Genomic DNA, 25,709 nt, shown 5'->3' with positions numbered 1-25,709 from the left:
CTCCACCTTTTCAATTACTGCCCCTTCAATCATTATATCCCTTTCTGTGCCATACTTGTTTATCGTTACTTTTGTTTTAGCCATGTAATCTTTAGTCCAAAATCCTTACTAACTTTGCATAACTGATTAAGATACCCCATAAATTATGATTTTGAACAAAATATATGAAAACGCTACCTCCTTTATTAGACTAGACAAAGTCAGTAGCAAATTTAAAATTAAGAAAGGAGTTCGACAAGGAGACAATATCTCCGAAGTTGTTTTCTGCTGCCCTTGAGGAAGCTTTCAGAAGATTAGACTGGTCGCAGAAAGGTGTCAATGTGAATGGAGAGTACCTAAACCATTTATGATTTGCAGATGACATTGTTGATCATAAGCCAAAGAATTAGAGGAAAATCTTAACCTTATTCTGTGTGGAGTCAAATGCGTTTTCATAATCCACAAATGCCAAGCATAATGATGTTTTATATTCATTTACTTTCTCCATTAGCTGTGATATTATGTGAAGGTGATCCACTGCTCTCTTACAATTGTACAACATAATTTTTTTGACATCACCCAACTAGCTGGTACCATTCTTGTGTTAGACTTGCCTAAACCAGGGAAGGCCATCACACCAATTTAACAAATCATCATCCTGTTTTACCAACTAGTTGTTTAGCAAAAACAGTAGAAAAAAAATAGTTCTGATATGGTTACTAGTGACTCAAAACATTCTGAGTGCAAGTCAGTATGATTTTTGGGGGATCCGGAAAAGTTGTCCCCCGCATTTTGCCCCAGCACATCCCCCCCACACATTTTTTCTCCCACATTTCGCCCCCAGTAGATAATGAATAGGCTATAGAAATGTAAATAATACACCTAATTTTTTATTAATTCTAATTTATTTTGTTTTAATAGAATGAATCAATCAAAGGTAATCAATCAATCAAAGGTAAAGGTAATCAATCATAGAATAAATGCACATTATTATTGTTTAAAACTCAAAGTTGTATGCAAATATGTAATGCAAATCTTATGTAATCAATCACATTACGATTTTGAAAATCTTAGACTATTCTTTTGATTTTAGCAGAAATTGCAGCATACTTCTTGTTCCATCAGAAAACCACTCCTGGCTACGCTCCAATAACTGAAGATTGTTACTAGTGGAAAAAATAAGCATGCGACCCACGAGCAGTTCGTCCTGAGAATCATACATTAAAAACTGTTTAATAGATTTGATAATTGAGAGCTGTTAAGTGCTCGATAATTCCTATATTCTATTATATTATAAATCAACAGGGATTATCTTTATTTTAGATATAGGAAGCTTCTTTTCCAGCTCTCCTAGTCCAACTCGCTAATAATTCTTGAGGATGGCGATATCAATTTTGCAAAACAGGTGGGACATCTTCCCCACTGTCAGAACCGTAGTTTTCAGACTGTGCGGTCTCAACAATGAGTGCTCACGACTTCTGTCTTCAAACACCATACCTTTGGCAGCAAGGTAATCGTTACGTGGATTGGCGTAAAATTAGATTTTTGAAGGTCTAAACTGTTTAATAAATATGGACCGATTATTTCTTTTGGTCCTGTAGCTGGACTTTAGAGTTAAATTTAGGGGTCTACTCATTATCTACTGGGGGAAAAATGTTCCAGGGGCGAAATGCGGGGAGCCACTTTTCCGAAAACCGATTTTTGGAAGAGTAGTTGATACTTGATCTCATTATCAAAATGGAAACAAATACTTGAAATGCTTTTAAATTAAAGTATGATTCCATTTCCTCTTGTTCTCCTCCTCCTTCTTTTTCTCTCTCTCTCTCTCTCTCTCTCTCTCTCTCACACACACACACACACACACACACACACACACACACACACACACACACACACACACACACACACACAAGAAACATCTATGCAAGGAGGAGAATCTTCCAGGGCTCTGTGCCACCTTGCTTTCCCATCAGGATTAACTCCATAATCCTGATGGAGAGATTATTACAGAGTTATAACCAATATAACTCTGTAATTAGCATTAGCATTAGTAGAGGCATATGATGCAAGAAAGCAAGCTTATGCAGCATCAGCCAAAAAAAAAAAAAAAAAACTGCTTCCATTTCACCCCTCCATTCGTTCCAAATATTCCTGTCCGGCTCAGCCTTAAATTTATTTAGGCTATCAACTTCCGCAACAAAGGATGGAAGTCTGTTCCACCAACAAACTACCCACTGGCTAAAGGCAAACTTCCACATATCTATCCTATATCTGTCTTTCCTCAATTTGAATTTATGCCCTCTCAGGTGATCATTCTGAGCAAGAGGAAGAATCCCATCAGCATTGAGCATGCTCATCTCCTAACAACTTTCAGATGTAGTAATTATACCTCAGAGTTATGTGGTATCCTAATCTTGACCCAAAAACTGCAGTAAACTTCTGCCTTGTGGCAAAAGTCTACTGCAGTTGTTTTTGATTTTTGCATTCTGATCCTGACCCTCAGTTAGATTCTCATTACATTACTTTATAGCCTAATATCAGGTTGTATACTGAAATGGCTACATCACGATGCACTATGAGTTGTGCTTGGATGGGGGCTTTCATACATCAGTAGTTTTAATCCTCTACGCGCAAAGCCTATGAACCTACACTAGATCTTCAACAAAAAATTCCGCTATTAAATTACTATTATTTCTGCTATTGAATTATCCTGTCAAGGATAATAATATCTCTCTTTTGCCAAATTTGGGGAAACCGTTATCAAGCTAAACCACTGCTCACCAAACCACATGGCATTAGGCTATAAGATCTAAACACAGTTAACCCAATTCAAGATACTAGCATAGAAACCCAGTCATAGCAGATGCCCCAATACATATTGATAGGCATTTTCAGCAGAGGGGAAAGAACATGCCATAGAATATAATTGCCTAATGTTGATATTCTTCCAGACATCAACATTAGGCAATTACATGTAGCCCACTGTACCCAGTTTAGAAGTTTCGTTTAGGTATACACAGATGGTTCCAAGACTGATAGTACAATTGGTTTAGTTCTATTTCTGCCAGTTACCATCATCTCCTAACAACTTTCAGATGTAGTAATTATACCTCAGAGTTATATGGTATCCTACTAGTCCTGGAGAATATAAAGCAAGCCTCATATACTCAAACCATCATATATTCTGATTCATTAAACACCATAGTAGTCTTCAGTATAAGTCCTTCTCCAGTCATCCAGCAAATTTAGGCCCAATTAGTACAACTTCATGCATGCAGTCAGCTCATAAATTTTTGTTAGATTCTTAAAACATGTTGGACCGCCACTAAATGAACAGGTAGATTCAGTTCCACAATTTTTCCACATGTGATGTTATCTACTTTCAGAACACTTTATGATGATTATAAGTCCATTATATAATGAACCTATAGGGAACAATAGATATGCACATTGGAAGAACAGGTGATATGAATAGCATAACACATTGCTAATGAATGGAATAAATACTATACTTTGCATCAATGTTCGAACTTGAAGTTTTTAAAGAGGGATAGCAGAAGTCTGTCTAATACGGATTGGGAGTTAAATGATTTTGCTGTATAATAATGGAAAGGAAGGTTGGAGAGAAGTTGCAGCAAAGCACCAGGTTCTTCTATTACAATTATATTAAAGAGTTTATAAACCTCTTTAATATAATTTTAAACCTTTAGCCATAATAATGCAAGCATCTTCAGATTCAGAGGAGTCCCTATAAATAGAAAATGTGCAACAAATGTATATCCTAGGATGGTTTTCAGAGAGTGAAGTGGGTAACTACAGATCTCTAAACATGAACAGGGAAAATAATTGAGTGAATAATTAGAAAGTAATGCAAGGTCATCTTGATAGGAGTGGGGCAATAAAGTAATCATAGCATGAATGTAAATAAATAAATTTGCTGTTAATACTCCGGGATGACCACATGGTCAGAGGAGTTCACAAGACAGAGAGAATAGAAGAAATAGCACTCTATTAATTAGTAGTCACATGAGCTTGAACCATGGTCAGTCAAAGCATGTGTACTGATGCACCCCTCTTGCCTGACTACTCAGCTGTTGTGGCTGGCCAGAAATTTTCTGTTTACATGTTTATACTCCATGATGACCACATAAGGTCAGAGGGGTACAAGAACTTAACACCATATTTAGTAATCACACAGGCTTGAACCACAGTCACCCAAAACACTGGCAATTTTGTGCCCTCATACTTGACCACTTGGCTATGGCCGATCAATCTGATTAACTAACTATGAGGTCATCACAGGAGAATTGGATGTAAAGAATAATTTTGAGATCATATACTTAGATTTCAGTAGAACAATTTGGTATTAAGGGCAAGTTACTATTATGGATAAAGGAGATGGTTAAGTGCTAGGAAACATGGCAACTACTCTTCATGGACTAATGTGATGAATTGGATACTACAGGAATTGTTGTTGGCCTCCCTACTGTTGTTAATATTTATCATTAATTATTGATATAGATATTTCGAATTTCATGTCTCAGTTTGCTGATGATAGAAAAGTGGCACAGTGGTTCTTGACAATAATGAGGATATACTACTTCAAGATCTAGATAAACTAAGCGAATGAACTGAAAAGCAACAACTGAGATTTTAACATTAATACAAGTTGAGCGGCAGTAACCTCTGTATCATATACCATTCTCAAATTAACAGTAAATATTAAAACAGTAAACGCTCTCCCCCTTTCTCTTGTTAATATTTATCAATAATATTGATGTACAGGCTGTCCTGAAATTGTTGCTACACCTGAGTAAACTATATTCTAGTATCGTAATTGGGTCCTATTTAATATGTAACACAACATAATAATTAACATAATTTTGCTTATTTATAATGCTTTAGTTTGTTTAAAATTAACATTTTATTTTTGTGTAATTCTGAAAGTTGAAATATATGTGATGGCAGGTGATGCGTGAGGCCCCGTTGAACGATCTCTAAGTCCAGTGGAAGGACACCAGCAAGGACTTACAGGGCATGTGTGCTCACTGTGCTGCAAGCTCGAGTAATGGTCAGAAGGATTGACTGGTGAATCGAGTCAATGATTCGTTTATTGACAACAGTTGTGGCTTTGTGATACCACATGCCAGATGCATACATGACTATTGGGGTGAAGATGGTTTATAGAAAAGACGTAGCACCCTTCTGTCTAGGCCATAGTCTCTGCGTGTCTCTGGCAACCAATGCAGTGTACCGTCTGACTTTTGTGCGCAAGTATTTCAGGTGGTCCTGAAATGATAAGTTCAGATCTAGGATCATGCCTAGGTACTTTAGCTGCTTTGAGAATTTAATTGTTTTCTGGTCAATCTTGATTTGTGGAGGCCGCCTGAGGTTGAGGCCCCCCTTGAGCAGGATGGAGTTTGTCTTTGCAGGGGATATTCTAAGTTGATTTTCTTTGCCCATTCCTGTAGGGTGGACAGAGCCTGGTTTGCCAATGTCTCCAGTTGTGCCCTTGAGTCCACTGACACTGTTAGTATGAGGTCGTCAGCAAAGGCATGTGATTTTACCTTGTCAAGGTCTATGGCTAGGAAGGAGTCCATTACTACGTTCCACAGTAGTGGTCCAACGACCGAACCCTGTGGACAGCCACAAAATGTATTCTTGAAGATGTCCCATAGGGAGCAACAATCCTGATGGATCTGTTTGTGAGGTAGCTCTTGATGACGCTGTAGAGGTTGCCTGGGATCCCAGCAAACTGAAACCTTGCCAAGACGCTCGGCCACCAAAGTGAGTCAAACGCCCCGAAAAAGTCCATGGTAATCACGAGAAAATACTTCTTGGTGCATCTTCTTACTTGTTTTTGTAGCTGGGTTAAGGCATCCATGGCTGAGCGACCCCCGCCTGAAGCCAAATTGGTTTGATGAGGCCAGGCCAGCCCTGTCATAATATTGCTGTATTCGTCCATAGAGGAGGCATTCAAATAGTTTACTTGCAACTGTGAGAAGTGCAGTCGGTCTCTACTAGTCTGGGAGGTGTGGTGGTTTGGTCAGATTTTTCAGAATTAGTTTGACGTTTGCTTTCTTTAATGAGGTTGGGAAGGTGCCTGAGTGAAGACAAAGGTTGAAGAGGTTGAGAAACAGGTTCGGGGCACAGTCTACTGTCTTTTTGATGATTTCGTGCTCCAAAAGTTCCGGTCCAGGGCATTTATTTCCCCTAATGAGGGTGGCAACACTGTTGAGCTCTTCCACAGTGAAGTGAGGTTCTGTCATTGCTGTTTGATAGTTTTCATTTTCTAAGCAGAGTTGGATCTGCTTTATTGTCGCTGATTGTATAGCCAGGTGGAAGACTGTGTCCAGGATATTGGAAATGGTCTGCTCCCAGGTTGTGGTGGCGCATTATAGCCTCAGTAGCTAATGCGCCAATAAAAACAAAACCAACCAACCAGCTCCCAGGTTGTGGACATGCCTCCTTGGGTCAATATGGTGGCGGCAATAACTTCCCCTCGGGGAGTTTATTTGTGGTCAGTTTGTAGACGATTCCCCAGAGGTTCTTCTTTCCCGTAGTGGAGACCAGGCACCCCCAAGATGGCTGTTTACAGCTTCTGATTTGGGCTGTGTAAGTGTTCCTTGCTTCTTTGTAGCTTTGTCAGAGTACTTCAACCTCCACCGTCAGCCAGGAGCATCTGGCCCGCTGAAAGGCCTTTCTTTTGGTTTATGCTTCTTTCTGGGGTCGGTGCGGTTCTAGGTTCCACCAGGGCACAGCCCCAGGGGTTGGATTTTTCTTTTTAATAGTGATGTCGCTGGTTTGCATTATGATCTCTGTTATCTTGCTTTGGAGGTGATCTGGATCTTCGAGGCGCTCAAGCTCCCTCTGTCTCTGTTGTATGCTGCTTTTTAAGGTAGTTTGGAAGAGCTCCCAATTTGCTTTGGAAATGGCATATGTGCGAGTGGTTTGTCTAGTTTCAGGTACCCTAGTCAGTGATCTGTTGAGTTGGAACGTAATGGCTCGATGATTGGACATTGTCCGTGCCTCTTGAACGGACCAGTCGGTAGTATTCTTAGTGATGTTCCCTCCCGCAGTGTATTACTGAATTTGGTCAAATTGTTTGGTTGGTTTAACACTGTCAACATTGAATTTTCAAGGAACTCTTCATGCTACATTGTTGACCAGCAGTTCATGTCTGCACCGACTATAATTTTAGCATTGGGAAGGGTGTCAGCAGCCGGTTGGAGGTATCTTGTGGCGAAGGTGCGCATAGCTAATGTGATTTTTAAATTTTTAGCTCCATTAGTGATGGAAATAGAAGGGAAGGGACACAAAAATTACTCACATTTTCATGTCTGGCTCTGCCATTTTTAACTTTAAAAATATTTTAAACCTACTTGTCAAGCTCTTTCCAACGGTGTATAATAAGCTATAGGTTATCGACAACAGTTTTGTTTTCCCCCCCCCACACACACACACATTTTACCCTCATTTCTCAGACAAATTTTTGTCAACAACAATCAATATAATCATTGTGGTATATTAATCCTAGTTCAAATGCTGTCACGCTGTCATATTTTGGTTTTTTAAACTAACAAAATAGCTTGATAACTTGTTTACAACTGAAAAACAGATTTATATTTTCCAAAATATACATTTGCATTATCAGCACTATACGCAGAAATATATTTAGGGTTAAGGTGAAAAGCCTCAAGCTTCTCTAACATTTCAGATATAGAAATAGCTGTTTCATCAGCCCTTTCAACAACACCTAACAATTTATATTCTATACCTTTAGTAGGATCAAAATATCTAATGCATATGGGAAAAATCTTTCTGTTACCCTTATTTGAAGCATCTGTAGCAACACGATGCCTCCGTAGTCAGGTGGGCAGGAGCAGCAGTGCGTAATACATGCTTCTTGATTAGACCGGGGTTCGAGCTCATGACCACCAAATATGAAGGATGTTGCTAATGATCCTAAATAACAACAACAACTCTAAACTGTAGCAACACAAAAGAACTGATTGCATTTAGTTGGATCATTAAGAATATCCACAAAGTCTTCTACACTTTTAGGAGATAGAACATTTTTAACTAACAGTTCTGATTTTGTTCTTCCACAAAAATTTTTTTTTTTTTTTTTTCCTGGTGCAGCATAAGCCTCAGGCTTCCTTGCATCATATGGCTATTAATAATAATAATAATAATAATAAAATAACACAATTTTGTTGCAATATCAGAATCATGGAATAAGGATGATGCCAGTTCGTTACCTCAGTCCGAACTATTATAACTATGATTATGTTTCACATTGTGGTATATTAACTACAACAAAGAAGCCAATCCTTGCTGCAGAATTCTGGCTCCTTAAATGGGCTAACCAGAACTACAACCTTAGCTACTTCACTGGGGATGCAACAATTACATGATATTATTGAAATACAGCAACTGGTAGACACAGTTAAGGTGGTCGCAGACCAAATCTCAACACCATCCATTTGGGATTCATATTACTGGCAAATACCCAAGCCAGAATTTCGGTCAACCCCGATGCTCTGCACAAAGCATTGGAGACTTCATATCTCAGATTGATTCATCACAAATCAAATGCTAACAGAAGTACAGCACCTCAACCTGACTTGAATAAGTTCTGCACCAATAAAACCTATAAGAAGAAGCTCGTGCTTCTCTTCGCACCATCTGCCAAGCTCTCCTATGCTACAACAAAACTCGTTTGCTACGTGTGGGGGCAGTCTCACCATACCCACACATCGTTAAACAAGAGCACATTAATGCATTTCCACAGAGAAGGTATGAGTGCCATTCGTGTATATTATTGTAAATTTAACCTCGTAACTTTTTTAAAGGTTACCAGTCTTATCTTTCTTGAATTTGAACCTTTTTCATGGCGCACGCTTTTTCACCTTGTTGTTTTTGCGCCATAAAAATCAAACCAAGTAAATTTAACCTCATGTGATACAGCATGTAAATATAGTTCATACTGTATTATGTAAGTAATCATAATAACATGTTTTTTTTTTTTTTTTTTTTACTTTTTATTCGTTGTGTACATAATTAATTATTTAATTAAGTAGGTTAATTAATTAACCTCTGGGAAATGCCAAAAACGCATCCAGTTTCAAGTTACGTGGTGTTTTCAGATTGAATGTAATTTTTTTCTTTACAATTAAACTCTGAGGGTGGAAAAAGAGTTCTGCACATTTATGAAAACATTCTTCAACGGGATAGTTGCAACTTATTGATGTTAAAAACGTTTTTATTGGTGTTATTCCAAAAATTTTGTAACAAAAAACCGTCATGCGAAAATGGTTACGGAAGTGACATCATCTTCAGCTTCCTCCAGAAGTGAATTATTGTAACTTGTATTGTTGCAATCATACTTGTATGATGGCAAAAATATTTATCTTTTACTGGACTAAATTTAATGAAATTTTGCACAGAGCTTCATCTTAGCTCTATACTAGAGGAAAAACTTTCAAACCTCTGAAAATTGCAATAGTTTTTCCAGGATAGTAGAAAATATGAACATGTGATCAAGGAAATTTTCTCACTTAATAAACGGGATAATATGGACTTATAGCATATCATTGGAAAGCTAAGGAATTTAGAAACAAAAATATTAAAGTTTTAAGATACAAAAACTTTCAGAAACTGGGAAATGCCAAAAACGCATCCGGTTTCAAGTTACATGGTGTTTTCAGATTGAATGTAATTTTTTTTTCTTTACAATTAAACTCTGAGGCTGGAAAAGAGTTCTGCACATTTATGAAAACATTTTTCAACTTGAACATGTCATAAGATCTTTCAATAAATACTACATGTAATGGAACAACTATAGATGGTGTATTTAGTCATGAACAATTTATTAATATCTGAAAATTAAAACGTTTTTAACGCCTGCTGATGACTCAAATGTAAAACACATTAAATATGCTAGCAGCAGGACAGATTATGTACATGTTACAGAATTTTTTTTATCTATATTGTACAGGAACTCCCCGACTTAAGTAAGAGCAGCATTCCGTGGAATGCTGCGTAAGTCGGAATTTTCCCCATGCTTGTGCAGCATTCACAACTGTGCTCACTGAATTGATTGAATCAAAAAAGAAATGTTCGACGAACATGTAAATAGAATTATTTATTCTATTTATTCAATTTTTTATCTCGTGCATAGGAAAAATTACAAAAGCATGCAATTAAAAAAATTTCAAAATTATAAAATTACAAAAAAAAGAGAGGAGACAGGCATAACGTCAGTAAGTTTTACCTCTCAAGCATCGTTGCCAGAATCGATGTCTTCAGCTGATAAGTACACCGCTGCGGAGGTTGATGGCTGTGGAGATTTAGAAGGGGTCGGTCGCTCAACCTTATTAAAGAACATATCAATGGATGACTGGACAGTGGCTTTTTTCTTTTCATCATAGATTTTTTTGTAGCAAGCATATCGTTCACTGTCAAGATCCATCTTCTGAAACCTCGCCATTGCCGATGCAATTTCACGAAATGCCATTGCCATCTCTCTGATGATGAAGCATCTCGGCTCCTCATTTGGTTCATCTTGAGCTTTGTCAGCATTTTCTTCTTTCACTATCGCTGCCTGCAAGTCAATAAGTTCTTCGTTAGATAATTCCTTCTCTTCTTCTTCTATTAACTCCTCCATGTCTTTGGCATCAACCTCCAACTGAAGTAGTTCTGCAACCTTTACAATCTTATCTATAACCTCTTCGTGTGATTCGCCTTTTAAACAACTTTTAGTGATTTCTGCCCAGGGCTAATTAATGTTTAAGATGGCATGGTAAATATTGTAAGATTTCCAAAAGTCTCTTTAACGTAAAATTTTTCTCATTGTCTACTGCAGATAATGCCTGAACAAATGTTGTGCGTAAATAGCATGTTTTAAATTCGAAATAACACCTGATCCATAGGCAGGATGAGTGAATTCGTGTTTGGCAGTAGAAATATGACTCTCACATTCAAATTGAAATCATCTAGATGCATAGGGTGTCCAGGAGCATTATCTAATAGAAGAAAAATCTTGAAAGGAACGTCTTATCTTTACAATATTTTTCAACCTCGGGAATGAAGCAGCATTTAAACCAATCCTCAGAAAGAGATATTGTTATCCATGCTCTCTGGTTCGATCGGAAATGCACGGGTAGGGGGGCTTTATTGATGCCCTTAAATGCATGAGGATTTCCAGAATGGTACACAAGCAGTGGTATTAATCTGTAATCTCTCCCTGCATTAGCCCCAAGCAAGAACGTGGCCCTATCTTTTGAAGCCTTGAAACCTGGCATTGTCTTTTCCTCTTCGGCAGTGTATGTTCAATTCGGCATTTTTTTCCAATACAGAGCAGTCTCGTCGACATTAAAAATTTGCTTTGTAGAATAGCCGCCTTCATCAATAATTTTTTCGAACACATCACAAAATTCCTCTGCAGCTGCAGAATCGGCACTGGCGACTTCACCACATACTTTAACATTGTGGAAACCAGCACAATGCTTGAACCTTTTAAACCACCTGTTGCTTGCCACAAACTTGGTTTGAGGTTCGCCATACTTATCCTTAATATCTTTATAAATACTTGTTGCTTTTGCTTGAATGATCATTAGACTCAGGGGAATTTGCTTCTGAAACTGATTTTCCACCCATGTTATTAACAGCTGTTCCATCTTCAATATAGCACCTGAACGCTGTTTTGTGATCACTGTTGATCTTAAGTGCACTGATCCTTTAACATGTTCTTTTATACGCGCACTGTCCCTTAAAATAGTATTCACTGTTGAAGCAGCAAGACCTAATTCCATTGAAATTGATGACAAACTTTGTCCTGCTTTGTACTTCTTAATTAATCATCTTCATTTCTAAATCAATTTTATTTCGTTTCCTGACACTACCACCACGTTTCATTGGTTGCTTTCTCTTCATCATTGCACTGATAGGAATGAAGAGGAAATTTCTGAAAATTCGTTTTTTGTATGATTGAAGATTTCAGTGAAGGGGAACACATTTCATCATAATATAATAACATAAAAACCCACAGAATACCAGTTATCGGGATTATCGCAAATGCAATAAGATCAAGTTTACTACCTGTTTATAATAGATTGCTCTTAACAGAAAAGCCCAATAAACTGGAAAGTGCAAATTGTTTTATTGTTTTGTGGTCGTGACCTCCAGAAATTCTCTGTTTCCTCTCTCTCTCTCTCAGGATAATTCAGAATTTTTTTTTTTTTTTTTTTTGGCTGATGCAGCATAAGCCTCGGGCTTCCTTGCACCATATGGCTAATAATAATAATAATAATAATTATTATTATTATTATTATTGCCCTGCACGAGTACCTCAGGGCACTCGTGCAGGGCCAATCATGTTCAACATCTATATAAATGACTTATTCGAAGTAATGTCATTTATAAACATTTTTATTAAAAAATTTTATAAACTCCTTTATAAAAATTTATGTACAGATGATATAATCTTATATACAATTGGAAAGAACCTGGCAAAAATGGCTAAAGATTTACAGTAGAATGTAATACATTTACAAACTTGGTTGCATGATAATAAATTAGCACTCAGCTTTGAAAAAACAATTTTTGGTAATTAGACCTCCTCATGAAACCTTGGACATTCATCCCTCTATTAAATTACATAAACATGAATGCCTACATGATCAGAATTTCCAGAATTGCAAATGTCTAACTGTGGAAGAAGTTTCAAATCATTGTTACCTTGGGTTATGGATTGACTACAGTCTTAGTTGGGCAATGCATATAACAAATTTGTACAAAAAAATGAGACTTTATGTGTACATTTTTTACTACATTAAGAATAAGTTAAATCTTAGAACAAAAGTTACCTTATATTATGCATTAGTGGACTCCCAACTCAATTATTTAGTAAATGTTTGGGCACGAGCAAATATAACTGAAATAAGGGTAATAAACAACTTAATTAACAGGATTTTGAGACTTTTAATGGGGACAAACTTTTGGAATGACCTGAATAAGAGAAGGCAATTTTTGTTGAAATATAAAATACTTTATCCAGTTCAAAAACTGAAGTTAAATTTAATCTTAAAAAATCTTAACACTATTTTTGAAGAGTTGAATCTGCAAAGAAATGTCTCACACATAATTTAAGGAACCCAAAAGCAATTGTTTTGCCTCACCCTAGGGTACTAAATAGATTTGGAGATAGGCATACAATGAATATAATAAATAACTTGTTGGCTAGTGTAGATTTCAGGCTCAGGAGAAGTTATTCTAGCTCCAAATTAAAATTCTTAATAAGAAAATTTTTGATACCCAATAATACAGTAGATTAGAATTGCTATGCAGATAAATTGCTATCTCTGTTTGCAGTGCTGAATACTATGTGTTGTGATTTCATTATGCTTTCTTTTAGATAAAAAATTTGTATGCAAAAACTGTTGGAAATGAAGAATTACAACTTGTCAAGAAATTTACTTTTCTTAACAAGTTCATTTATTGTAAACAAATTCTCTTGATAAAAAAATAAATTGTATTGTATTATTATTATTAATAATAATACAATACAATAAAGCGAACGCGGTCCATCACGCTGGGAGACCAGCATAATAATAAGAAGAAATTAGAATAATAATAATAAATAAATTAATAGTAATAAACAATTAATAAAATAAATAAACATCGTGAAAGTTGCTCCAAGCGACCTACCCATCCCAATGTCGGAGTGGCGGCTAAGGCAGATTGTGGTGCCATCTGGCATCACTCGCGAGAATACCACTGGACATAAGCCGAAGCTAAACAGGTCCACCTCCAATAATGGATGATGTCACAGAGAAATATTAATCTTAATGCATCGAGTGTGGCGCAGGATAAAGTCACTCGCATTCAGGCCTTAGGCAGAGGGGTCAGTTCAGAAAATCAGAGACAATCTCCCAAGGAAGACAGTAGAGCGAGTGGAGCTGTCCTCCATATGGCTACCACAAGAAGGGCAAGACCATCCAGCCCTACCAACTGGAAGGGCTTCCTGCGCAACTGACCACCCAGGAAGGGAGAAACGCCAATGTATGAAGTGGAGCATAAAAATGAATACAGTGAAACTTCCCTTTAACGGACAGCCATGGGGAACGAAAATGTGCCCGTTAGAGAGAAGTGTCCGCTAACAAGAAGTCTGAGGGAGGAAAAAAAAAAAGAAAGAAAGAAAAATCGTTAAACGTTTAATGTAAAATTAAATTAAATTAAATTAATGTAAAATTAAATCTTCATAAATACAGATTTTGAACAATATTTTTGTAAATAATATACAATTACATACACAAGAGATAAAGAAAATCGTTAAAACGTTTAATGTAAAATTAAATTAAATTATATAGTGGAGATTTTGCACAATATTTTTGTAAATAATATACATACAATTGTGCTATACATATTATGACTTGATCTTAAGAAAAATACATACAGTAATCACTTATTTTCTTCTGCACCTTCTTCCGGCTGATTATTTTGTTTTCAATATTTGTTTGGAGTGAAGAAACCATCGAAATTCCTTCAGTATCTTCTTCAGCGGCGAAAAACATTTTTAAACGATTAATTTGTATAAGCGCTTCTTCCATTTTCATCAATGGTTCTCCGTTAATATGTTCTTCGACAGAATGACCTCCTTCCATTTCTTCATCCTCATGAGGAACTTCTTGAAAAATATTGATGATAAAGTCGTTGATATCTATAGCACCATCTTCTGTAGTGAGGTTCGAGTCTATATCTTTGTAGCCAGGGTCACTTGTAGCGGAAGTATCGTACATTATCAATAGATGTTGAAGTTCTTGTTCTTCTTGGTGCTCCACATTGCTGTTCACAACTTCAATTTTTGCGTTTGAGAAGCCAGACTTTACAAAACAGTTCACGACGGTTTGTTTTCTAATTGCGTTTACTGAGGAGGACATCCATTGAATCGCATCTAGGATGCTGATTTTCTTTGCAAGGTCACTCGCACATGTTACATCGTTCATGTTTGCAATGAGATGTCTTAAAACACGTTTTCTGTAGTGAAGTTTAAAATTTTTTATTATCCCTTGATCCAAGGGCTGACACTCTGCAGATGTGTTTGGTGGCAGAAAAATGATTTGAATGTTGGACAATTCAATGTGCGGGTGAGATCCAGCATTATCCATGAAAAGAATAATTTTTCTGTTTTGACGAATCATGTTTTGGTTAAAGTGACTTATCCATTCGCTCATGATATCTCGTGTCATCCACGCCTTTTTATTAGACTTCCAATCAACATGCAAGATTCAACTTTATGCCCTTGAAACAACGAGGATTTTGTGGTTTTCCTATAACAAGAGGTTGTTCAAAGTCTCCCAGCATATTTGTACACAATAGTACAGTCAAGCGTTCCTTAGAAATTTTTCCGCCCTGGCACTTTTCATTTTTTAGACTCATTGTTTTTTCAGGAAGAGCTTTAAAAAACAACCTTGTTTCGTCACAGTTGTGAATATCCTTAGCTTCAAAATCACGACATAAATCTTCCAATTTGACGGTCCACTCTGTTACAACCCCAGTATCAACAGATCCACCTTCACCACTTACGGTTTTCCAAGAAATTTTATGCCAAGTTTTGAACTTGTCTAGCCATCCCACAGAAGCTTTGAACTCATTTACTCCCATAGATTTCGCAACCTCCATAGCCTTTTCCCTAATAATAAGCCCATTAATGGGAATTTTTTTAGCACGTGCGCGACAAAACCACTCATACGTAACATTGTCAATTTGAAGTCCAACAGTTTTCGGGAATGATTTTTGAACCTGATCATTTCCGTGTTGCCAAAATTGTTTGAGCAGTTCATTTTTTTTCTTTAGGATGTCGCTTACCTGTGTCTTCCCGATTTTGAATTTTGCAGCGAGATTGCGAACACTATTTTTTTGCCGATCAAACGCATTAATGAGTTCGACTTTATCTTTTAAAGTTAAATGTTTACGAGAAGACATTGTGCACTTCACACGACACTGAACAAAACTGAAAACTGAAATTCGAAAGACGAAAGGCCGACCAAATCCCCCCCCCATGCACACACGAATTCATCAGAAGTTTTACACGTGCCTTAAAATTCTTGAAAAAGGGTTTAGAACCACGACGTAAACCTTGATAAAAATTCAAAGAATCGGAAAGAGAAAATAAACACACGATTAAGGCAATACGTGGAAGAAACGTTCTTAGAAAAAGGGCCGTGAGCTTGCCCGCTGTCCGTTATGGGGAGATCAATAAGTGCTAATCTAAACGAAACAGTGCAGATTGCCTGTCCGCGTCCGTTACAGAGAATGTCCGCTAGACAGAAGCTGCAAACACGTTAAAACCAATGGAGGTGAGTTGGGGAATTTGAAAATGTCCGTTGTAGAGAGGTGTCCGTTAACGAGAGGTGTCTGTTAGGAGAAGTTTCACTGTATGTACATCATGCAAGCATACTACAAAATAACAAAAGTGGAGACCGATATGACAACCAGGGCGAGACTAGATACCAAGTGGCTGGAACAATTCCCGGATATTCAGGTCACCGAACAGCTAATACCAGACCAGAGAAGAACCATCGTCACGAAGAACCTAATAGCCCCTGCAATCTTGGAAAAAATCAAGCACAACATGAGCGATCATCTACAAAGGATAAAGAATATGGAACTAGAGAAGGAAGAACATACCACCGCCAAACCAGAGGCAGAAGAGCAAGGGTAGATACAACCCACAGCAGCTGAAGTGGAAACAGATGAGGTCATGATATCCAGAATAGAGGACGAGTGGAAGAAGGCCCTAACAGAATTCAAAGGAATAGACCCCACAAAGACTCACGTGATACTGAAGCAGAGACCAAATAGAACCTTGTGGAGAGTCGCAGACCACCTGAATTGGCACATAATACCACATTACCTCGACAGCAATGGTGCAATACTGGAGGCCATCCACACAGCCATGTATATTGTGCTGCAGTAGCAGCTACGAGGATTAATGGAAGAGAAGCGAGAGACCAGCAGCAGAAGAACCGAAAACAGAAGGAACCACCAGCTTGGGAAAGAAGACTTCAGCAGAAGATAGAAGAATTAAGAGTCAAGATAGGCCAATTGACCCAGTACCAATGGGGCAATAGGAGTAAGAAATTAATTGGAAAAGTGAAGAGCATCCTCAAGAGAGAGAGAGACAGCATCCACAGCAAACATGAGACAAAAAATCAGAGAATAGGAGAGTACTTGGATACATTGAAGCAGAACCTCCTTGCATTCAGCAAGAGACTACACCGATACAAAGAGAGCTCCAAGAGGAAAATAAACAACCTAATCTTCGATGAGGACCAAAGAGGTTTCTACAGGAATATTGGAGAAGAAACAAGGGAATGGACCACCCAAGAAGAAGACGATTGAGGATTTCTGAGGAAACATATGGAGCAGGGAAGTAAAACATAACAGCCGAGCCACCTGGATAGAACTAGAACGCAAGAAATGAGAGGATGGGGGATTCGGGAAGAAGAAGAAAAAGAAGTAAAATTGACGATTAAGAACTCTCACAACGCTCAAACTCCAGGAATAGATTACATCCGCAACTACTGTTACAAGAAGCTCACTTACACACACAAGCACCTGGCAGAGTAGTTCACCCAAATGATAAGGCACCCAGAGACAATCCCGAAGTTTCTCACTCAAGAAATCACATATCTGAAGTCTAAAGATGAAGATACAAGAAACCCAGTGAAATGTAGGCCAATCACCTGCCTCCCAACAGTGTACAAGATCCTGACCAGCTGCATAACCAGAAAGATAACAGACCACTTGGGGAGCCATAGTATAATGGCCAAACAGCAGAAAGGATGCAAGCGGCTCAGCAAAGGATGCAAGGAGCAATTAACCATAGATGCTGCAGTTATGGGGCAAGCATATAAGAAGCACCGCAACGTGTACACAGCCTACATCGATTACCACAAGGCCTTCGACTCCATGCCGCATAGCTGGCTAATAGAGGCGCTGAAAATCTACAAAGTCAATCCGATAGTGACAAACTTCCTAGGAGAAACGATGCTGAAATGGAGTACCACCATTAAGGTCGAAAACATCACAACCAGGCCAACCCCATCAGGAGAGGAATCTTTCAGGGAGATGCCCTGAGCCCATTGTGGTTCTGTCTAGCACTTAACCCGCTATCTACCATGCTCAACAGTAGCAAGTACAGATATAACCTCAAAGAAGAAAGGCAGAACCTGTACACCCTCACCCACTTGATGTATATGGATGACATCAAGCTCTATGCAGGAACCGAGAAGCACTTTCAGCAACTACTCCAGATCACCGAAGAATTCAGCAAGGATATAGGATGGAATTTGGTCTAGACAAATGCAAGGCCCACGGATTGCGTCAGGGAAAATTAGTTAACCGAAACTACCAGCTGCAGAGTGGTAAAGAGATCGAAGCCATGGCAGTGGGAGAGGCCTACAAATACTTGGGGATGATGCAGGCTCAGCAGTTACAGCACAAGGAAATTAAGGCCTGCCTGACCAAAAAATACCATCAGAGACTCAGAAGCCTGCTGAAAGCAAAGCTGAACGGAGGGAACACAGTTAAAGCCATAAACACCTATGCAGTCCCAGTGCTAACATACTCCTTTGGGGTCATAGATTGGACTAACACCGAGCTGGAGGATATCATGAGAAAGACAAGGATAATGACAGCCAAGAGCCGTCAACACCACCTGAGAGCTGCCGTGGAGAGATTGACAATTGCCCGGGAAGAGGAAGGGGCCTGATAGACCTCATTGAGCAACAGAAGACATCGATAATTAACCTGAAGGATTACTTCCAGAAACACACAGCAGCGCTCCACCAGGCCATAAGGAAGATAGACAAGCGGTATACCCCCACTCAACCAGGAGGTACAAGTGAAGCTAGAAAGATGTGCAGAGAAGACACTCCATGGCAGACACTACACTGATCTCCATTAGGGTCACATAGATAAAATTGCTTCCAATGCATGGCTCACGAGTGGGACGCTCTTCCCCGAGTCTGAAGGATTCGTGCTCGCCATCCAAGATCAGATAATCAACACCAGGAACTATAGAAAATACATCACCAAGGAGCCTGGAGTGTTAAATGACACATGTCGACGATGCCACCTGGCCTCCAAAACAATCCAGCACATCACTGTGGGATGCAAAGTGATCACCCAGACTGAGTACACTCATAGACACAAACAGGTAGCCAGGATAATACATTAGAAGCTAGCAAGGAAATACCAGTTGATCGAAGAAAGTGTACCGTACTACAAGTACAAACCCCAGGCAGTACTAGAGACCCCTGTCCACAAGCTGAACTGGGACCGCGCCATAATAACAGATAGGACAATCCTGCACAACAGACTGGACATAACCCTTGTGAACAAGAAGGAAAAGGCTACCTATCTGATTGACATAGTGGTACCCAACACTGGCAACCTGCAGAAAACCCATGGGGAAAAAATCGGGAAGTACACGAACCTAAGACAGGAGAGAGCAAAGAGATGTGGCATATGCAACAAGTAACGACCATCCCAATCATCGTGTCAACCACAAGTATGGTGCCAAAGACCCCACATAACAGCCTAGCAGCAATAGGTCTCCCAGCGAACACCTACAAGGAACTCCAGAAAGTTGCAATCCTGAACACCTGTAGGATTGTCAGAGAGTTCCTTGACCAACAGTAACATCAGACATAACAACAGTAACATCAGACACCCTGTGTACTTGGTAGCAATACCGTCACGAGGTGGAATCCCCAATCAGGGAGAAATAATATAAGAGGAGCAATAATAATAATAATAATGTGCTTTAGAAAAATGTCACAAAGGCGTTAAAATTGATTCTTATAATGGGAACATATGATAACGATGAAAGTGCAGTGCAATATCCATTATAAATATGATCTTTGAGAGAGGTAAATAGCTTAGTAATATAGCAAAATGTTCAACTTCCAAGGACTTGGAACGAATTGCAAAAAAAAAAAAAAAAACATGTTATTGCATTCACATTACAATATTTTCACAATACCTCCCTTTATCCCTACAGATTCAAAATACATTTCCATATTTTTTTCAGTTTGCACTGGCCAGCAAAAACTTGGGTAAGGTCGAATTTGTGTAAGTCGAGTATTACGTAAGTCGGGGAGTTCCTGTACACAATTCTTACAAATTTTATAATATTTTGTCTTTGCTTGTGGACAACATAACTTCCACAGATATAACAAAATAAGTTTGGATTGGTCAAACACTTGCATGAAGACATTTTACTCAATTTTGCACAAGTTTGACATAATAACCTCAAGAATAAACTGAGCTCACTAATAAACACTGCTGCATGGAGCTTTTGTGGTCACAAAACCAATGACTGAAGGCAGTGTTGCCAACATATGAAGATTTGGTTTATAAATTCCCAGCATTTCTAAGTTAATATATTCAATAATACAACTCATGACATCAGCTTAAAGTGAATTGTGAAAAAAACAGTATGTGATAGAAAAAAAATGAATAACATTTCTGAAATCAGCATAAAAAACTGAGTTAAACAGCAATTAATTTACAATCATCAAAAACTATGCAGAGTGGTGTAATCATATCAAGAATATTACTTCCCCTTGCTGCTTCTCTAAACTTCTGTAGTAAAGAATCATCTAATAAATCCACAAAAGCCTTGCTGGTGTGTGAATGACCAACCCACAAGTTCCAGTCACTATCTGGAAAGTTAATCCCCCCTTCCCCATTAGAAGACATTCTTATTTACTGGTTAACTCTATTTCTTTGTATAGTTGTTTGTTACAAATCTGTCATTGCCACTGGGATGGCTCATGAGTGCATCTTTGAAATCTTACACCATCCCCTATGTTCACCATCAGACGTTCACTTTTTTCCTAATTTGAAAAAATGCTCCTCTGGCACCCATTTTCCCACCAACAGTGGCCATCAATGCTACAGTGGATGCATTCCTGGAGGCCTAAAAGAAACCTTCTTCATAGCTGAAATCAATCCATTGCAAATTGTAGCAAAAGTGTATTGTCTCCAAAGGAAATTGTGTTAGGAACTGAGCTGACTGCTGCAACTTCAGTTCAGAGTTACCCCAGATGCTCATATCTGGTGAGTATGGGCTTGGCAAACTCAGGGTCTTGAGCTGGATATCATCATTCTTCTCTCTCTCTCTCTCTCTCTCTCTCTCTCTCTCTCTCTCTCTCTCTGTAACTCTGGAATTTTTTTTTTGATTGGTGCAGCATATGTCTCATAAATGGCAGTGATTCATTTTAAAAACTCTGCACTTTCTTGTTGGTAATATACAAGTAACTGCATTGCGATTTCTTTACACTTTGATCATTATTCATCTGACAGCAAATGTGGGATCCATCAGCTTTTCATTTTTGTAATACTTCAGTTAAAAATTCAGTGAACAGATGATTTTGATATTCCAGATTCATTGGCCATTTCTTCATAAGTTATGTGTGCCTTTCTCCAAATTGGTGATGATATGAGAAGTAACATGTTGGAGAGAAAGGCACATGTAACTTATGAAGAAATAGCCAATGAATCTGGAAGATCAAAATCATCTGTTCACTGAATTTTTAACTGAGGTATTACAAAAATGGAAAGCTGATGGATCCCACATTTGCTGTCAGATGAACAGTGATCAAAGTATAAAGAAATTGCAATGCAGTTACTTGTATATTACCGACAAGAAGGTGCAGAGTTTTTAAAATGCATCATTGCCATTTATGAGATATGGACACATGACTTTGATTCTGAACTGAAGTTGCAGCAGTCAACTCAGTGGAACCACCCATCTAAATGCAGTGGCACATTTAGATGGGTGCTTCCACTCAGAAGCGGAGCCCCAAAATCACTGTTTCAAAAACTCATTGCTGTTCTTTACTAATATTTTTAAGTGATTTTTATCGAAAACTGAACTTTCTACCTGCCAAGATCAGTGAACTTTACTTGAAGATTAATTTGAAAATTACATTTTTTCAAAAATGGTTTTACAATTTTGATGAAATATTTTATTTAGTTCTTCCTTAAATAGTTGAGTTAATTGAAAAAATAAAGACTACTGTGTATGTAACCGGTGCCACTGGCACCCTTAAGGCAGTACAGTAGCAAGGAGAAGGTAGCCATGATCTTATCAACTAGTCTTGAGTTTATCTCCAAATAGAACTGTGTAGTGGAATAATTCAGCAGTTTTTCATTTTAATGAGTGCAAAAAATCTAAATGAACAAGTGTAAGAAACATAAAAAAACAAGTGTAAGAACATTAAATATGGAATTACAGAAGAACACAGAGAGATGAACTAAGTTCAGCTCTCCATGTTCTTCTGTCATTCAATGGAAGAAGCATTACTTTATTCCTCTTATAATCCTGATATGGGTCCTTGGGATTATGATCTCTTCCCTAAGCTCAGGGAACCATTGCGTGGACAAAGATTTCTGTCTTTAGAAGCATTGAGTGCAGCCATGCCCAACTTATCAGATATCTTAACTTCCAGCAGACAGGTAAATGGGATTCAAAAATTACCCAAACGTTTGGAATCAGTCATAGCTTATGAAGAAGACTACATTGAATGTTTTTAATGTAAATTATGTTATAAAATAAATTCATTTTAAATTAACAGCTTTTGTGCATTACTTTTGGCATAACTATCATATCATCTATAAACTACTAATTGTTATCTTGCATAAATAAATATGCATAGATCAAGTTTTCTAAAATGCATTTAAGAAGCTTTGCTCAAAATTTAAATTGAAATATGTTTTATATTTTATATAAGACAACAAATGTGTTTTTATGTTTTCTTGAGCCTCTCATAACATTTACCTTATTTGGATAATTAAATGAAACTGTCTTGTGTGCAACCTTCAGCACATGGTCTGTACTTTACTTACCCATTCCTCCTCTGTAGACAGTCATCTTTTCTTGATGACTTCACCTCCAACCTATTTTTTTTTTTTTTTGAGACAACTGTTGGGATAACTAAACCATGCCCTTTGTAAGTAATGGCTTCCAATATCATTTCATGATTGTTGTATTGCTCTTGTGCAGCATACTTTGGAAGTTCAAACTGGTTGCAGTAGCAGACAATAAATGAATAAGTAAATAATTGAGAGAGGAATGGGTTGTTTTTTGTTTTTTTTTTACTTTTATGTAGAAAAATTGAGCATGTTTTGCATTTTCTTTTTATTATATTTTTTTTCAGTGCTAAAATATTTTGTTAGTTAATCTGTATGAATACATTTTTAGTATTCCTAACTTAAAAACATCTATATGCAAAGTAGCAGTCATCCAAGAATTCAGATTTTTTCTCTGTCTCATTACTGAAATAGTTTAATTTACACCCTATTTGCATAGTATTCATATCACCTCTTTATTCTTAAGAAAACTGAATGCCTAGTATAGTTTTGCTTAATTTGATTTTTCTGTTGTATAGTAAATAACATTTCATTTCCTAAAAATTGCAGGTGCAACAAATGCTAGAGAACATCAGCAAAGCAGTCCTAGGCAGAGACGAGAAAGGAGACAAACTGAGCCACCTTTAACTGTAGTGGACAGACTTTTACCAGCTACAAGCCAAGTAAAAATGGGCATGTTTGCTGGTTGGCAACAAGGCAAACATCCTGGCCAACAAATAATTAATCATTCTTCTCTAGCAGTATCAATGTCACATTCACCACAGTCTTCCCATATCCCACCATTTTCTTCTGCAGTTCATAATAAACCTTCATTTTGTCAGCTGAGCACAACAAATCTGGTACAAAATCCACATCATCAACAACAGAATATAAACATTGTTCCACAAGCAACCTGGAGTCATCCACAAAATAGCAGCCAATATAAAAATCAACAAAAAAATTTGAGTCATCCTCACTTTGATGGGTCATACTTACGGTCAACAGCTATTCCAAATGTAAGCATTGCTATGCCCAGAACTGTAGAGCAGCAAACAAAGATGGCAGGAAGAAGTTCACATACTCGTGCACAAACATACAGAAAATGTTAATACTGTTGTGGTATGATATAAATTAATTATGTCACCCTTCACAAAATGATTATGAATTGTCCAAAACACAACAGATGCAGAACGTTTTGCCAATTTACATAAATGGTTATGTTACAGTAAGTGGAGTTTGCAGGGGATTATAGAATGGATTTCCCATGGTTAAATTTAAATGTGACTTTTATAGGAGTATTAAAATTGGTTTTAAATGTTGATTTTTAAAGTATGTGATTGTTTTAAGGACCCATTTGTTATATATGGACTGCATTTTTCATTGAATATAATAATGTGTATTTATACAATGCACAATATTTGTTTCATATTAATATCTTTACTTATTTGAAGGTGAGAAGAATTGTTGGTAAAAGGCAAATGTAAAATATGTATTTTCTGTCATTTTTCTTAATTTCTATTTTCTTTGCTTTTAAGTAGTTTTTTGTGCTTCAGTAGTCATCATGCAGTTTGTGTATTCAAATATTGTTTGTTTATTAGTTACAGCTTCCTTGAGAACATTCTTAAAATATATATGTGCACATATTGGTTTTTGGAGATTGGCGGTAAACAATTGACCATATCTTTAAATTTTCACACATTTTTATTCATATTTTTTTCATATTTTACTAATTTAATATGGGGATGGGTGGCTGTACATAAAATGATCATAAATATGTAAATTTTGACACAATTTTGAAAATTCTCTCTCCCAGAACACAATTACTTTAGAACTGCTTGCCCTTGAAATACTTAAAACTTCTGTATATTTTTAAAATGTAGTTTGAATATTTTTTTATGTCTGATATAACAGCAGATGTTTATATTTTATAATTATAAACCTATGGCAGTGTATAGTTTATATATAACTATAAACCTGTTGCATGTGTAGGTTGTGCTTGTGCACATATATCAGTAGTATCATAAGAAAAGGTGACATTGTTTGCATATTGGTGTGTATATATGTTTCTGAGGTATTTGTGCACACTTTTAGAACAGATTTTAAATATTAATTCTGCTCTTTTAAAGACTAAAAAAAAATCTTGATTTCTTTCTTTGGAAAAGTTTCACCTCTGCAACACAAATTAAGTCTGTTTAGGAAGTTGGTTAATTGAATTATTTATCTCATGAGTGAATTGATGCATTAAGATGGGTGGAACTTTTCATTTGTTACTTGTGATTTCTGTCATAGAAAATTTTCTGCAGAACTAAAGAATCTCTCCTCCAGAACCAAAAAAAAAAAAAAAAATGTATGTATATGTGAAATTGTTTCTAATTTAGTATTATAATTTTATTTATTCAGAGTGGATTGAAATCTGATATGCACCTTAAGTTGTCTTGGTCATTCACATTATTTTACCGAAGTAGATTATTTAAATTTATTTTTTAAGGGACTTATTAATCATATTTTATACAAAACTCTCAATTTGGGGATCAATAATAAAATTTCATCACACTTTAATAGTTTCATTTAAATCTGATATTTTTAATCCTTGTGTTTCACATTTCCAAAACTGTTTCAAAGAAGTTTGCATCAAAAAATTCCTTATTGGAAAATTAAATCAGAAAGCAAGAATTCTTTATGATAAAAATTATAATATTATTCTCTTTTGTTTCTAATATTTTCTCATACAGATAATTCGAATAATCATCAATAAAAAAAAAAACAGTGCCAAAAATGTAACTTGAAAATTAGCTGTCTTGGTA

The 25,709-nt window shown here is 37.0% G+C and overlaps 1 protein-coding gene across 1 annotated transcript in view; it reads left to right on the top strand.

Annotated features, from left to right (window-relative positions):
- The window catches only part of LOC150077612 (terminal uridylyltransferase 4-like), a 753,631-nt gene extending 729,490 nt beyond the window's left edge, over nucleotides 1–24,141 (top strand). Inside the window, exon 24 of the mRNA XM_090385959.1 lies at nucleotides 23,476–24,141. Within this exon, the coding sequence (XP_090242085.1) occupies nucleotides 23,476–24,014 (539 nt within the window). The 3' untranslated portion in view covers nucleotides 24,015–24,141. The remainder of the gene's footprint in view (nucleotides 1–23,475) is intronic.
- Nucleotides 24,142–25,709: the final 1,568 nt, after the last annotated feature.

The sequence above is a fragment of the Mastigoproctus giganteus genome, chromosome 12 (assembly GCF_048544385.1).
Source record: "Mastigoproctus giganteus isolate SK-2022 chromosome 12, ASM4854438v1, whole genome shotgun sequence".
Taxonomy (NCBI): Eukaryota; Metazoa; Arthropoda; class Arachnida; order Uropygi; family Thelyphonidae; genus Mastigoproctus; species Mastigoproctus giganteus.
The sequence above is the reverse complement of the archived record's forward strand: the minus strand, read 5'-3'. Positions and strand labels throughout refer to the sequence as shown.